At 48.6% G+C, this 16,373-nt stretch overlaps 2 protein-coding genes and 1 non-coding gene across 3 annotated transcripts; all 3 read left to right on the top strand.

Moving 5' to 3' along the window:
• Positions 1-3,349: 3,349 nt before the first annotated feature.
• On the top strand, positions 3,350-3,555 carry LOC125526237. The gene has a single exon (XR_007291646.1). It is a non-coding gene; the product is annotated as a small nucleolar RNA U3 (small nucleolar RNA).
• Positions 3,556-4,188: 633 nt separating this feature from the next.
• LOC125525224 (putative receptor protein kinase ZmPK1) lies at positions 4,189-7,847 on the top strand. Its single transcript, XM_048690232.1, has one exon. The coding sequence runs from the start codon at positions 4,280-4,282 to the stop codon at positions 6,719-6,721; it is 2,442 nt and encodes an 813-aa protein (XP_048546189.1). The 5' UTR covers positions 4,189-4,279; the 3' UTR covers positions 6,722-7,847.
• A 2,433-nt stretch (positions 7,848-10,280) lies between these two features.
• LOC125524042 (putative receptor protein kinase ZmPK1) lies at positions 10,281-14,851 on the top strand. The gene has a single exon (XM_048689116.1). The coding sequence runs from the start codon at positions 12,344-12,346 to the stop codon at positions 14,777-14,779; it is 2,436 nt and encodes an 811-aa protein (XP_048545073.1). The 5' UTR covers positions 10,281-12,343; the 3' UTR covers positions 14,780-14,851.
• Positions 14,852-16,373: the final 1,522 nt, after the last annotated feature.

Below are 16,373 nucleotides of genomic sequence, written 5' to 3'. Positions count from 1 at the left end.
ACCCGGCGTTGGGCGAGGCGGTGGCCGAGGCGCTGAAGGCCGTGGAGGCGCCGTCCGACGGCCAGGGCTGCCCGATTTGCATGGAGGAGGACCACGACGATGACGACGCGGCGACGGGCGCGTGGAAGGAGACGCCGTGCGGGCACCGGTTCCACGGACGGTGCGTCGGGAGGTGGCTGCGCGCCAAGGGGAGCTGCCCCATGTGCCGGCGCCAGATGGTGGCCATGCCCGCCGCAGCCGCCGCCGCCACTTGAGGATGCCATCGTGGAGTTCATGCGTGAGGGTGCATCTTATGATAGGTCTTAGTTGCCTCGATCTCTAGCAGAATTAATGTTGCTGCTTGCTTAGGGTTGTGGTGCAATGCCTGTGTTGGATGTTTGCTTTTTGTCTGTAAGTGAGTCATCACTCAGCACAACGGAGCCGTAAGCTTGGGAACCATGGCGCGTCCATGACTGGTAGTAATCCGTACACGGCCAGATCGTGGAAGGAGGAGAGGAGGGAGAGCACGTGCGCAAGGAGGTCGGCGGGAAGCCGCTCAATGTGCGGCTCCTCCATTTCCTTCGCTTGCTCTGTCTGCGGCTGCATCCCCATTTTTGCTCGGTTTCTCGCTCTCGCCGTCGCACGGACAGAAAAGCTTACCTGGTCCACCCCGCGCGCCAGAGTCTCATAAGAGATTCAGGCAGCACATGGTCTGGGTCAATAGATCACTCACCGGCCATGACTATGACTAGAAGCAGAACCACCACACCAGGAGAGGATCGCCTCACGCCTCACGCCTAAGTCACACGCGCACCCCGCACGCGGATGAATCACCATTGCTAGTATATATAGAGATGGTCTTAAGTGAAGGGCATGGTGAAGAGAACAAAGAGGTTGCGGTGGCGCAAGCCAGACCATCGCTGACCGGCTAACGGGTATCCCTAGGCGTGCATTTATTTTTTACAGGGTTTCTCATGGGAAAGTGAATCAATAATGACATGCCTTCTTACTACTCGCTCCGTTTCTAAATACTTGTCTTTCTAGGCATTTCAACAAGTGACTACATACGGAGCAAGATGAGTGAATCTACACTCTAAAATATGTCTACATACATCCGTATGTAATAATCATTTAAAATGTCTAGAAAGACAAATATTTAGGAATGGAGGGAGTAGATGCTTACTAGATTGGTTGGCTTCCATGCGGCTACACTCTATTTGCTAGTCAATTACTGCAATGCATGTCTATCTGCCAGTCAATTGCTGCTTACTACGCAGATTGGTAGGCTTTCTTAAGGCAGCTAGACTCTATTTGCTAGTCAATTACTGCAATGCATGTCGACAACCAACTAAATTTAATTAGTGGCATGAGAAAGACAATTGATAAATAAATAAATGAAGGTCAATGACTAAATTGATTTTGCCACCTAGCAATAATTCGGTTCTTTCTTCGGTACTACTGCAGAACAAGGTTGTTCATTTCTTGTCAATTTTAGACTTGTGTTGATGGTTTGGACATAACTAGCATGATGCAAATACATCTTGATGTAGAGTACTTTACGTCCATCAGATTTGCTCGCAAGACTATATGGTATGCACACACTATCAGCACAAAAACAGACTATATTGTATGCACACACTATCAACGCAAAAACACAGACTATCGCTCCGTATGCATATATCAACGCAAAAGGGTCAGATTTTAAAAAAAATCAAACTATGGTCAAATTTCGAATAGGTTTTAGAAAAGGGTCAAAACACGATGCCACTTGGTGATGTAAAATTGAACTCTATCACCGAATGCCCTGCCTCCCGCCGCACGCCGCCGGGCCCATCGCATCACGCAGCCGCCAACCACTGGGCCTTTTTCCTTGGTATAATCGCCGCGCGCGCGCGTGGCTACCTCGACCGGCGTCTTTGACACGCGCGGCGCGGTGGCTGCCGGCCGCTCCACGACCCTCCACGATCGAGGGCGAGGAGGAATTAATGTTAGGCGTGCGCAAAAACAAAGGGATTAATTCTTTTTTTTTTAGGATCAAGAAATTAATTCTTTGGTTGGTTGGTTCGCTGGACGGAAACAAACACGATCCGTGAGCTTCTTTCGGTTCCCGTCGCTCACCGTGCCGCAGCTCCGGCCGGCAGCTCCACGTCGATCCGTTCCCTTCTCGCTGACAACTACGGAGTACTCCTAGCTAGCTAGGTAGGCCGCCTCACCGTCGCAGGCTGGCAGGCAGCCTCCATCGACCCCGCCCCTGTCCCGGCTGCACGTACGGGATCGCCGCCCACACCTTGGCGTACGTCTTTGACGCTCGCCGGCAGAGACGATGGCCGGCCCTGGACCTCGCCTACGAGGCTTGCTTGGAGCCGGAATTGGGGAAGAAGGCGACCATGTTCGTCGCTTAATCTGTCTCTCCTTGACCTCGCCCACGGCATGCATGCGCCATGTTCAGCGCCCACGTCATGACACGAATGGCGACACACAGCTGCAGAGTACGGTCGTCGGCCGGGGCCGTAGTTTAGGAAGAAAGCCTCATGCATGGATGCATGCATGTGGTCTGTTGCCAACTGATCGAACATGTACAGGAGTGTAATTTCACCTGGAGAACATGCACGAAGACTGTGAGTAATTAACATGAGTGCAGGCCTTTCTAGGTGTCCGGATTGGCTGTCTAGTGTGACCATTTTCATTAGACATGAGTGCGTACATGTATGTTCATCGGTGTTATATAATGTGACTAGTTTTGTTTTGTGTTTCTTAATGTACAAATAAAATTGGTAGACTAATAAGGAGGCAAGCACTTAGAGCATCTTCAACAGGCGCCGAACGCGGCGCGCGCAAAAAACAGCTTTAGCACGCGCCCATCGCCTGGTAGACTAAAATGCAGTGCGCGCGCCGCTCCAGCAGCGTGCAAAAATGCAGCGCGCGCGACTCACACAAACAACATATGCATTCGGAAACAGAAGCAAAAAGATCAAAACAAATAAAAAAATTAGTTCAATTTCGTTTATTACAACTCAAACAAACAGGCTTTTTGTCGAACACCTTGCGGGTGCCGAGCGGCAGCGAGCGTGCGGGCGCTGTTTGTCGGAGGACCAACACGCGCGCGGGGCGGTGGGACTAGAGGGGGGCCGGAGAAAGCGCGCGCGGGGCGGGGATAGGCCGGGGAAGCGCCGGAACAGTCGCCGGGTGGCGCGGTCGGCGGCGGCGGCGCGGCTGGATGGGGGTGGGAGGTGCGAGCGAGCGCGCGAGAGTCCAGCGCAGGAGCGGGCGCAGCAAATAAGCGGCGCGTGATTGCGTTTCGGCCCGCGCGCTGCACTACGTATGCCGCGCGCGCTGTCTTCGCGCGCCCGCTGGAGCAACTATTCCGGTTGCGCGCGTGCTAAAACGGGGGATTTTGCGGCGCGGCGCTAGTTTGGCGCGCGTGTTGGAGATGCTCTTATGCTTGGTTGATGACATCTGACCTGTGTGCCGGAGCGTGATTAACGGCTCAGATCAGTCTGACTGATCCCATGGCTGCAGAGGATCGTTCTTGTTCAGCTCTAGCTGGCCAGGGTGGCTCTCAGGTTGTCTGACAGTCTCTCTCTCTCTCTCTCTGCCATTTTCCGGGGGTAATCAGAATGGAACAAGTCCTCATCTTTGGATGCTTCGCTGACTTAAAATCAGAGTGGAACTCGTCCAGTCGTCCGTGATCGTTTAATTTGACGCAGCGGCCATTGGAAGTCGTCCCTGGCCTCTGCACCGAAGGAGACTGGTCTGTTTACAGACAAGACTTTCTTTCTTTCTTTCTTGCCAGGTCACAGCATTTCTCAGGCTAAATTTGATTTCATTACTGAAACTGTTATCACACAACACAACCACCGAAGCCACGCTCGTGTCAACTTGGACACCGGGTTTTCGAGCGAAGCACAAGAGGAATGCTAGCCGCCGCTCGGTTCTATCACATCACTCACCTACGGCCCGGAATGGGGAGATATGAGAGCCGTCAGGCGGATGAAGCTGAGCACGTGCTTCTGTCTCACTCAAGACAAGCCACGGTCAAGCTTGCCGGCTCTTGCTCAATGCCTGGAACCATCGCCTTTCTAACCTTGATCTTCACTCGTTATTATACGAGATCCATAGCATGAGAGATTGAGTACTGTACATGCTACTACAGCAACTTGACAGCTTGACACGTGAGCCAAGGCCCTGTACTGTACACTCTTTTTTCCAAAGCTTCACACACTCATGTGTGTGATATATACATGGCTGTAGCACTGAATTCATCAGTAGAACTACAAGTTAGAACCAGACCACGACTGCCATGGCGATGGCGGCCACCAAAAGTGCATACACCTTCGCCACATCCATCTCACTCCTTCTCCTGCTGACGATCCCCGTTGCCCTCGCGAAGGGCCAAACCCATGGCACCAGCTACCTCGCCAGAGGCTCCTCGGTGTCCATCCAGCAGTACGGCCCCAGCACCGCCGCCACCACCACCACCGTCCTGGCGTCGCCCAACGGCGCCTTCGCCTGCGGCTTTTACAGGGTGGCCACCAACGCCTTCACCTTCTCCATCTGGTTCTCCGGCTCGGCGGCCAAGACCAAGACCGTCGTCGCGTGGACGGCCAACCGCGACGCCCCGGTGAACGGCAGGGGGTCCAGGCTCGCCTTCCGGAAGGACGGGGCCCTGGCCCTGCTTGACTACAATGGCGCGGCCGTCTGGAGCACCAACACGACCGCGACCCGCGCCAGCCGCACGGAGCTCCTCGACACCGGCGACCTCGTCGTCGCGGACGCGGACGGCCGGCGCCTCTGGGGGAGCTTCGACTCGCCCACCGACACGCTTCTGCCGTCGCAGCCGATGACCCGGCACACGAAGCTGGTGTCTGCGTCTGCCAGGGGTCTGCTCTCCTCAGGGTCGTATACATTCTACTTTGACAATGACAACCAGCTCAAGCTCATCTACAACGGCCCTGAGGTCAGTAGCGTATACTGGCCTGACCCTTTCACCATCCCGCTTATCAATCACAGGACTACCTATAACAGTAGCCAGTATGCAGTTCTTGAGCAGACAGGCTGGTTCGCCGCGAGCGACAACTTCAAATTTGCAGCTTCTGATCTTGGTGATCATGTTATGAGGAGGTTGACCCTGGATTACGATGGCAACCTTAGGCTCTACAGCCTGAACGCGACCACCGGCGGCTGGTCGGTCTCTTGGATGGTGTTCCGCGGAGTCTGCAATATTCATGGACTCTGCGGCAAAAACACCCTCTGCAGGTACATACCCAAGCTCGAGTGCGCTTGCCTCAGAGGCTTTGAGGTGGTCGATGCAAGCGACTGGAGCAAAGGGTGCCGGCGCAAGGCAAACCTCAGGGCCACCCAGGATTTCTCATTCAGAAAGGTCGCGGGAGCTGATTTCATCGGGTATGACTTGCTCTACTGGGAGCGGGTGACAATTCGGAACTGCAAAGATTTGTGCTTGGACAATGCTAATTGCCAAGCCTTTGGTTACCGTCAGGGAGAAGGCAAATGTTTCACAAAGGTCTATCTTTATAACGGCAAGAACTTTCCAAACCCTCACACTGACATTTATCTCAAAGTTCCCAGGGCGGTGTTGTCTTCGTCAGAATTGGCTTCTACAGTGACCCATGAATGCAAAGTTCATCAAAAGGAGGCCAACACTTCATCGCTAATGTTCCAGGATGGCCCTTCTAACTTCAAGTTTGGCTACTTCCTTTCTTCTGCATTAACACTGCTTTTCATTGAAGTTATATTAATCATCGCCGGGTGTTGGGTCGTTCACAAATGGGAGGGAAGACCAGAGATTATAGATGAAGGTTACACGATAATTTCCAGCCAGTTCCGAATATTTAGCTACAGGGAGTTACAGAAGGCAACAAATTGCTTCCAAGAAGAGCTAGGTAGTGGTGGGTCAGGAGCAGTTTATAAGGGAGTCCTCGATGATGAAAGGAAGGTCGCAGTGAAGAAGCTAAACGATGTGATCCAAGGAGAGCAGGAGTTCAGGTCCGAGCTAAGTGTCATAGGCAGAATCTATCATATGAATCTGGTCAGAATTTGGGGGTTTTGTGTCGAGAAGACGCACAGGCTCTTGGTTTCTGAGTTCATTGAGAATGGTTCTTTGGCCACAGTTCTTTTTGATCACCCGAGCAACTCTTCTCCTGTGCTCCAATGGGGCCAAAGGTACAATATTGCACTTGGGGTGGCAAAAGGACTGGCCTATCTCCATCACGAGTGTCTTGAATGGATTGTGCACTGTGATGTCAAGCCAGAGAACATATTGTTAGATAGAGAGTTTCAGCCCAAGATTGCAGATTTTGGACTGATGAAGCTACAACAGCGAGGATCAAGCGCACAAATGTTGTCAAAAGTGCATGGGACTAGAGGCTACATTGCACCAGAATGGGCTCTAAATCTTCCAATCAATGGTAAGGCCGATGTTTACAGCTACGGCGTGGTGCTTCTTGAGTTAGTGAAGGGGGTTCGTCTTTCCGGATGGGTGGCTGAGGGCGAGGAGGAGGTTGAAATGGCTGGTGTATGCTCCATTGAGATCCTTAAAGAAAAACTAGCAGGCGAAGACCAGTCATGGCTTCTGGAGTTTGTTGACCACAGACTGGATGGAGAATTCAACCATTCAGAAGCGGTGGTAATGCTTAAGATAGCAATATCATGTGTGCAAGAGGAGAGGAGCAGAAGACCGAGCATGAGCCATGTGGTCGAAACTCTGCTTTCACTTGTGGAATAATGTTCAGTCAGTATTGTATTTACTCCTTCTTTCTTTTTTTGAGGGGGGTCAGTATTGTATTTACTATGGTTACATCTAGCTGATGTGAGAATAATACTCTGTGATGTTGCAGAAAATTTGCTGCAAGCCTTGTCCCTGCCATATGTAGCGACTCTCCGGATCTGTATCAATAACCAGTAAGTAGTATTTCACTTTTGCCTTCCTGTTTGGATGCTTAGGTCCACCTAAAAAAACACATCTACCTTCAGTTATCTGAAGAAATGTTTGATCCTAGTGAGCTAGATAGATTGATAGCAAACAGAGATGTATCAAACCTGTCAATTTATCATGCAGCCAAGAGATTAAGGAATAGAATGTAATCAAAGTTATATGATTCAATATACAGTAGAATCAGCAATGACCAGTTCACCAGGTGCTAGGCGGGCGTCCTCCAATCGCTCATTGTTGCTGCCACCGAGCGGGCGAGCGGCAGATTGTCTTGTGCGCGGCGTTGAAAGGAGCCGGGCACCACCGCCCCATGGAACGGCACCCGGAATGAGCCAGCGCAGGAGCCGGTACCCGCCTCGGCGCCTCCATCCCCAACCAAGTACTGCGCGGGGTCAAGCATTGCTCCAGCTCCTGTACAGGGACGACAGCCTTAGGACCTCGCGGTGGACGCGTAAGCCGGCGGTGGAGGAGAGGAGGCGCCGGCCACGAGCTTCCCTCCCCGGCCTTCTAAGCGCGCCGCCGCAGGAGGGGAGAGGGGAGGAGGGGGAGGTGCCGGACTCTCGGTGAGGAAGGCGCCCAAGGGCGAGGAGGGTTGGGGACGGGAGGAAGGGGTGAGAGGAGCTGGCCCTAGAGGTAGTGGTCGGGCAGCGAGCTGGACGGCGCGGTGACGGCCGCCGCGGCGCTAGGAGGGACAGTGGAGACTGGAGAGGGAGACGCGCACCTGCTTTTTTTTTTTTCGGGCAGTTGTACCCGGCGAACGTTCGCTGTAAGGGATGGCAAGCAAACCATCTTTCCTGTCAGTTTTAGGGGTAAAACGAGATCAAACTACCGCATCTACCTTCTTGGGGTTAGGGAGAACTGTCATGCCTTCTGGGAACCGTAGAGATAAGGATAGATCTACCGGAGAGGGGGAACAAGATCTCGCGGAGTGGAGCCCGCTCCTCTAGTCATGTCTTGAGCTTAGCTTTCTTTTCCGTTGAATTAGTTTCCTGTTCGAATCTTCCTTTGAAAATAGTTGGCAAAGCTAGACCTTAAAGAAAATGCCACCTCTCCCCACTTCATCACAATTAATACTGTCATCGAATCGTTCGCATGTGTCATCTCCCCTGGCGAACGTTCACCGGTTAGGAGGGTCCTTTTTTCCCAAGGGAGTTGCTCGGCTTAGCTGCTTGGTTGTTCGGCACATTTATCAACGCCACTGACCAAAATGACTAATGGCTTCAGACATAAGCCGCACACCACCCGGGATTTGACTAGCAGTGATGAGCTTATTGTCCACGCCACCAATGCGCTCATTTTTTTATGAGTTTCTCATCAATTAAAAAATAAGATTGGTTCTATTAAGAATAGGTCGTCGTATTGATGACCAAGAAAAGTATGGATAAGAAGCAAGCTTTGACTCTCCCCAAGACAACAGAGCCCACATAGTGGGAAGGGTAAAGAGCATCCAATGCAAAGCGACCTTTCATTGCCTTGTTTCGTCGTGGCACCCCCCCCCCCCCGCGCGCACCCCAGGTGAAGGGGAGACTAGAAAACGCCTTTCGGTTTCCCCCCTTCAACAGCCCTAGCCGCCTTCCTTAACAAGCCCTTGCCTCCTTTGCACCGCCTTCCTCATAGAAGTCACTGGGTTGACCCTGAAGGCCGAATTCAATGGTAGAGAAGGCTTTAATAAGAATTTGGCCATGAGAGACCTTCTTAAGTATTGGAAAAGAATGGGCCTGCTGATAGAGCTGGGCGGGGAGGCGATACTAGTTATCAGGTCAGAGAGTGCCTGGCTCGTAAGCTGCCCCCCTTTAAAAGGCCAACAAACTATGATCCAAATCCAAGTTACAAAGAGTCTGAGTGTTTTAAACATTTTTCATGGGAGTTTGTGAACAGGCCAACTCGAAATGATGATAAGCCTATGAGTTGTCTCAACACGCCAGACTTTCACTTTGAAACCACAGTCCGGGGGATGCTTCAGTTTTAAGTAATTTATGTGAGAATTTGTGTGAATCACCCTAAAATTTTAACCATGTCCTTTAAAGGTCATACCCGAACATCATACAAAGTTTTAAAAAAAAAACTTCATGAGCATATTTAAAAAAAATCCAAAACCCATACCATAAATTTAAAATTATTATTATCATTTGAATTTTCTCACATAGATTGTCTCACTCTCAAGTTTGGACCATAAAACAAAACCCCTCGTGTTAGATAACCCCTCACTCTCAACTTGGGATCATAAGACAAAAAAATGTAAAACCACAAATCTAGAAAAAAAAATATGTTTGACATATAGCCATTGCCACTCACAAAGCCTCTACTTTGGCCCAGCCCAAAAGGATGGAGAGCAGCGCCCTTATAATCCCCTCCATCAACAGTGTCCTTCTCCACTCCCTCCACAAAAATCATCTTATCCCCTCCTTCCAGAAAAACCATTTCCCTCTTTGCCTGATACGTTTCAAGCGTATTTATAATTTTTGATTGTTTAATGTCATGTTCATATCATTTTGACATAGTTTCTTCACCAATTTATATTATTTTTTGGACTAGCCTTTTTTTTGAAATAAATTTGGACTAGCCTATTAATTTAGTGCCCAATGTCAATTGCTATTTTCTGCATGATTTGGTTTCTCAGAAAGCATTCCGCCATTTCCAAGCAAGTTAAGCTTGTTCTTGCATGTTGTATTCTTCATAACTGGAACATAGGGTTTGCTCTTGATGAGTTTGTGTCGGATGAGGATGATTTGATGGTTGATGATGTTAACCATGTCCATGGTGTGGATGTACATGAAAATAAAGCTTGGAAGAGCAAAATGTTAAAAGTGTACTGATGCAATATGGGCTAACAGAGATAATGCAAGAATCTAAAGAATAAGAATAAGACGACAACGAAAAAGAAGATGGTGAGGATGATGAACTACCCCACCTTCATATGACTGGTGATTTGGTACTGTCATTTGTTTAGTAGATAGGACCAAAACGATGTTAATTTTATATTGCATGTTACACGGATGTGTAGTGTAATTCGTGGTAATGGTCATCACTAGTGAGAAGGGATGACCAGAACAATAAGCCGTGAGCACCCAAACGCAAGTAATTGCATCTATCTAGGAGGGCCGTTTTGGCTCTGGAGAGCATATGCTCCTAAATGAATAGTAAATTCAAAACAAACAGTAAATAAAATTTAAAAATTATGATTATTTTTGTGTGGATGTTCATGTTAATCTAACAAGGGTGCTTAAAAATTTCATATGAAACGGGATAATGGTGCTTTGTCGGTGACAAGGAATATTAAATGTAACATTTGACGTTCTGTTTGTTTTTCCGCACAGCTAAAATGCTTAAGTTTTTTCACTAAAAATTTGCAGGTAGTGTTTGGGTGTGACAATGAACAGATATTTTTTAAAAAAAAAAATTCACGGGCAGGAGCATATGCTCCTAAGAGCCGAATTTGATTTCTGTATCTTCACAACCTTAACCCTCACGTGCCCAGAGCCTGCATTACCTCAACCATGCTACACTGGGACACTCATGCGAAAGGGGCAAAATCCATACAAGCGTGCAAACACACCCTAAATAATACTCCCTCCGTAAAGAAATATAAAAACATTTAGATTACTAAAGCAGTGTGATTTAAACACTCTTATATTTCTTTACAAAGGGAGTAGTTGCTAAAAACACCCTAAATAATTTGGCACTTCATCTAAAAATATGGCACTCTTTTCTCGTGGATAACTTCAATCCATGGATCGGGTGAAGTGCGAACAAGAGTATTAATTACTATAGAAACTGTCAATAATTTATAGTAGTTTGCTACTTTGTTTCTTGTATGTATAGAGCAAAAAAAATTCATCGCCACGGCGTTTTCTATGCCACTTCCTGGTCCTCATTCAAATGGCACAAGTGGCCTTTTTCTTATCTAACCATAAACCATGCAGAAGAGCTGCATGCCATTCATTCATGGAGAGTACACTATCAAAGTCGGCACGACACAAACACCACAACCTGACAAGTACGTGACAACCATTACAAGTATTACAACCATTACAAGTAGCCTGGTGGCCAGTACGTGATTCTCCCCTAACAAATATACCTGCTCGAGTATTGCGGAAGAAAGGAACATATTCTGCAACAAAACCATTCATTCCTAATAATGCAGGAGAAGCCATTGAAAAGCTGCTAAACATGGTAAAAAAATAAATAGGCATTGGGATAGATATCCCCCTAGTTCTTCAAGATAAACAAGACGTGTTCTATCAGAACCGTTTCCTGCCAAGAAAAAAAAGTGTAGCAAGGAAACTGGAAAAGTAGTAAATCTATATGGTTATGTCAAGGATTTCCATCGCGAAGGATTCAATCGAATGAGCTGCTAGCCATTTCGTATTTGTGCATGTGGCATTGGACTCTGGTCCCATGCCTTTTGCTCGTTTAAAGCTATTCTTGAGCATCTGATCCTCGAAGAAGTGAATCTGAAGGGGTTCTTTTCGATTATAAGGAAAAGGACAGAGAGAAGGTTCGAAGCGGAATTCTAGAGTCAAAGAAGCGGCTACTTTTAATAAGATAATAGCAATCTTGACTTACATCAGGTCAAGGCCCCCGTGAAGGAATGCTGATTGAACATCAAGCTAATAAAGAGAGAGTACCATACCCAAGATACTCCATTAAAGAAAAGGTATGCTTGGTTGGTTTCTTTGGTCCGTCGTTAAACAGGAACTCAAAAACGGCAATAACGGTGGAATTATGGAATTTGAATGGATTGAGTACATCAAGATGAAGAAATTCACGTAATAAGCGGTATTCTCAAAATATTCGGTTATGCCTGAAACCTCAGTCCGCATGGCACTGAAAAAGGTACAAAGAACCTGAGATGTAAGTAATGGCTGAATAGCTGGGGAAACACTAAATAAAGACAAGTGTCATCCGGACTTGCTTGCTTGATTGAATTGAGAGATGGAAATGTTTCCTTCGGTCTTGTTTTTCCGAGCATATTCCACTTTTCGGGGTAAGCGGCAAAGCATCGAAAGCATGGAAAAGGTTGCCTGGTTTTCAACTTATTTTTATGTAATAGTAACGTTGGCCGGTTTCCAACTTCCACTTCCACTTCTGATTCTCCGCTAACAAACAGAGATACCTGCTCGAGTATTGCAGAAGAAAGGAACATATACGCTATGGAGTCGTGCACCAAAGTGACAGTATGTTTTTTTTACGCGTAAAGTGACAGTATGTGCCGCACTTGTCGTAAAGTTTGGCTATCAAACAAACATACCCGAAATGATTCTGCCGTCCAATCCCTTTACAATCTAGTCAGAAGTTGTCCCTGCACACACAGCCGCGCAGCATAAGTCTGATGTATATATACGGCTGCAGCACACAAGGTTAGGTGCCTGCTTCCTACTCTGCACTTGAAGCATCAGAAGTAACCAGAGCCAAATGATTGCCATGACCATGAGAGCAGCCAACATCTTCATATCCACCTCCTTCCTTTTCATGCTGATCTCAAATGCTCTCTCAGCGGATCATGGCAGCAGCTACCTTGCGAGAGGCTTCTCGCCGGTCTCCATCCAGAACGGCACCACCACCGCCATCCTGGTGTCGCCAAGCGGCGCCTTCGCTGCTGGGTTCTACAGGGTGGCCACCAACGCCTTCGCCTTCTCCATCTGGTTCACCGGCTCATCGGGGAAGACCGTCGCCTGGACGGCCAACCGCGACGGGCCGGTGAATGGCTCGGGGTGGCTCACCTTCAGGAAAGACGGGGGCTTGGCCCTTCTGGACTACAGCGGCACGGCCGTCTGGAGCACCAACACGACCGCGACCCGTGCCAGCCACGCAGAGCTTCTCGACAGCGGCAACCTTGTCGTCGCGGATCCAGACGGTCGGAGCCTCTGGAGGAGCTTCGACTGGCCGACCGACACGCTTCTGCCATCGCAGCCACTGACTTGGCAGACGAAGCTGGTGTCAGCATCTGCCAGGGGTTTGCTCTATTCAGGGTTCTATACGTTACACTTTGACACTAACAATGAGCTAAATCTCTTCTACAATGGCCCTGAGATTAGTAGCATATATTGGCCCAATCCTTCCAACCAACCTTGGGAAAATCTCAGGACTACTTTCAATAGTAGCCGTTATGCTGTTCTGCAAGAGACAGGCCAGTTTGTATCGAGTGACAGCTTCAAATTTGAAGCTTGTGATCTTGGTGAAAAGGTCATGAGGAGGTTGACTCTAGATTACGACGGCAACCTTAGGCTCTACAGCCTAAACGAGACAACAGGCAATTGGTTGGTCTCTTGGATGGCATTCAGCCGAGTCTGCGATATACATGGACTGTGTGGCAAAAATAGCATCTGCACATACCTACCGAAGCTTGAGTGCTCTTGCCTCAAAGACTTCGAGGTGGTTGATGCAAGCGACTGGAGCAAAGGGTGCAGGCGCAAGTCAAACATAGCAGCCAACTCACATAAACTGAGAAGAAACGAGACAAACATCACGACCACCCAGGATTTCTCATTCAGAAAACTCGCAGATACTGTGTTCTATGGGTATGACCTGGACTTCACTGATCAGGTGCCGATTCAGTATTGCAGACGCATGTGCCTGGACGAAGTTGATTGCCAAGCTTATGCTTACCATCCGGGAAGAGGTGAATGTTATACGAAGGTGTACCTTTTCAATGGCAGGAACTTGACATATCCATCCACTGACATTTATCTGAAAGTTCCCAAGGGGTTGCTGCATTCGCCAGAAGTGGCTTCTACAGTAACCCATGAATGCAAAGTTCATGAAAAAGAGGTCAACACTTCATCGCCAATGTCCAAGGATAGCTCTTCTAAGTTTGGCTACTTCCTTTCTTCTGCACTAACGCTGCTTTTCATTGAAGTAACTTTAACCATCGTCGGGTGTTGGGTCGTTCACAAATGGGAGAGAAGACCAGATATTACTGATGAAGGTTACAGGATAATGACCAACCAGTTCCGAATATTTAGCTACAAGGAGTTACAGAAGGCAACCAATTGCTTCCAAGAAGAGCTAGGAAGTGGTGGGTCAGGGGCAGTTTACAAGGGAGTCCTTGATGATGAAAGGAAGATCGCAGTGAAGAAGCTAAATGATGTGCTCCAAGCAGAGCAGGAGTTCAGGTCTGAGGTAAGCGTCATAGGCAGAATTTATCATATGAACCTGGTCAGAATCTGGGGGTTTTGTGTCGAGAAGACACGCAGGCTCTTGGTTTCTGAATTCATTGAGAATGGTTCTTTAGCCACAGTTCTGTTTGACCATCAGACCATATCTCCTGTGCTCCAATGGAACCAAAGGTATAATATTGCACTTGGGGTGGCAAAAGGACTCGCCTATCTCCACCATGAGTGCCTTGAATGGATAGTGCATTGTGATGTCAAACCAGAGAACATATTGTTAGACAAAGACTTTGAGCCCAGGATTGCAGATTTTGGACTGGTTAAGCTACAAAAGCGAGGATCAAGAGCACTGATGTTGTCAAAGGTACATGGGACCAGAGGATACATTGCACCGGAATGGGCTCTAAATCTTCCAATCACTGGTAAGGCCGATGTTTACAGCTATGGAGTAGTGCTTCTTGAGTTAGTGAAGGGGATTCGGGTCTCCAGTTGGCTGGTTGAGGGTGAGGAGGAGGTGGAAATGGCTGTTAGATGCTCTACTGAAATTCTTAAAGAGAAACTAGCAGGCGAAGACCAGTCATGGCTTCTGGAGTTTGTCGACCACAGACTAGATGGAGAATTCGACCATTCGAAAGCGATAGTAATGCTTAAGATGGCAATATCATGTGTGCAAGAGGAGAGGAGCAGAAGACCGAGCATGAGCCAGGTGGTCGAAACTCTGCTTTCACTTGTGGAATAATGTTCAGTATTGTATTTACTATTTTCACATCTAGCTGAAGTAAGAATAATATTCTGTGATGCTGTAGAAAAATCATTGCAAGCCTTATCCCTGCCATATGTAGCGGCCCTCCGGATTTGTGTCAATACCTAGTTTCTTAAGATGGAGTACTAACTAGAAAGAAGTATTTCAATTTGTCTTTCTGTTTGGATGCTGAACTCAATATAACAGAACACATCTACTTTCAGCTATTTGAAGAAATCTTTGTTCCTAGTGAGGTGAGCTAGATTGATAGCAAACAGAAATGTATCGAATCTAACATAATAGTAGGTTGGATCAACCTATAGTCAGTTTTATTGCCTGATTTATCATGCAGCCACAAGATTAAAGAACAGAATGTAATACGTTACTCACAGCTATAGTATGAATCAAAAGAATCAACAATGACAGGAAGTGTCAAAATAATCACCAGTTCACCGGTGCTTATTGTTGCAATATGCTGCCAATGGACTCGGCAGCGCCACCGAGCAGCACATTGCCTTGTGCGCGGCGTTGAACGGAGCCTCCATCCCCAACCAAGTACTGCGCGGGGTCAAGCACCTTCCCTTCTCCAGCTCCTGTACATAGTCAGCAGCCTGAGCACCTCGAGGTCAGCTCGTTCGCCGCGGAAGCCGGCGGGGAGGGAGGGGATGCGGGAGGAGGCGCCGGTCGGCCGTCGAAGCGCGCCGCCGAGGGGAGCGGGGAGGAGGGGAAGGAGGAGGTGCTGGTCTGGTCGGAGTCTCGGAGAGGAAGGCGAGCGAGGGCGAGGAGGGTCGGGGACGGGAGGAAGGGGGTAGAGGGGCGGGCCGAGGAGGCCCGAGAGGTAGTGGTCGGGCAGCGAGCTGTAGAGCGCGGTGACGCCGGTGACGGCCGCCGCGGCGCGGCGCTGGGAGGAGACGGGCGACGCGCACCAATTCGATAGGGTCTGAAAGAAAATAGAAGGATAGATAAAATTCCAATGACCATTGGACATGATTCGATTTTACGTTGAATAATCAAGAATTTTCTTTTTTACTCCCTCCGTCCGCAAATACTTATTGGAGAAATGTATGTATCTAGATATATTTTAGTTCTAGATACATCTATTTTTATCCATTTCTGCGACAAGTAATTCCGAACAGAGGAAGTATAATATAAGTATTCATTTGATCTTCATAATTATGCGACGGTCGAGACCAATCACTAGCGCGTGCCAACCGAACGGCACGTCATTCACACTTGTGCGACAGTCAAGACGCCAGTTTTGGCCCATCGATCGGGTCGTGTGCGCTTGCTCTTAGCATCGCGTTAATGCCCGATATTAGACCGGACGCGACCGCACGGGGCGTTGGAATGACTTCGTACCACATTCAAGCAGGTTGACAGTCTGTCCGCTTGCTCGACATTCACGTCAGCTCAGTGAACGAGAAGTCGTCCAATCCGCCTGCTCCACGCATTCAAGCCAATGCTCCGCCTGCCCGGGCACCCGAAATTGGAACAGTGTCGGTCATGGCAAAAACCCGCAGCACCTCCGAGCCTCGTCTTCCTCTGTTCGACCTATGTCGACACACCAGCTCTTTCGTTCGACCTCTAGACA

This window comes from Triticum urartu, chromosome 7 (assembly GCF_003073215.2).
Source record: "Triticum urartu cultivar G1812 chromosome 7, Tu2.1, whole genome shotgun sequence".
Taxonomy (NCBI): domain Eukaryota; kingdom Viridiplantae; phylum Streptophyta; class Magnoliopsida; order Poales; family Poaceae; genus Triticum; species Triticum urartu.
This window is presented reverse-complemented; position numbering and strand designations above follow the sequence as displayed.

Excerpts from the sequence above, each read along its gene's own strand:
- LOC125524042 (XM_048689116.1), top strand. The coding sequence starts at position 12,344 with ATGATTGCCATGACCATGAGAGCAGCCAACATCTTCATATCCACCTCC.
- LOC125525224 (XM_048690232.1), top strand. The coding sequence starts at position 4,280 with ATGGCGATGGCGGCCACCAAAAGTGCATACACCTTCGCCACATCCATC.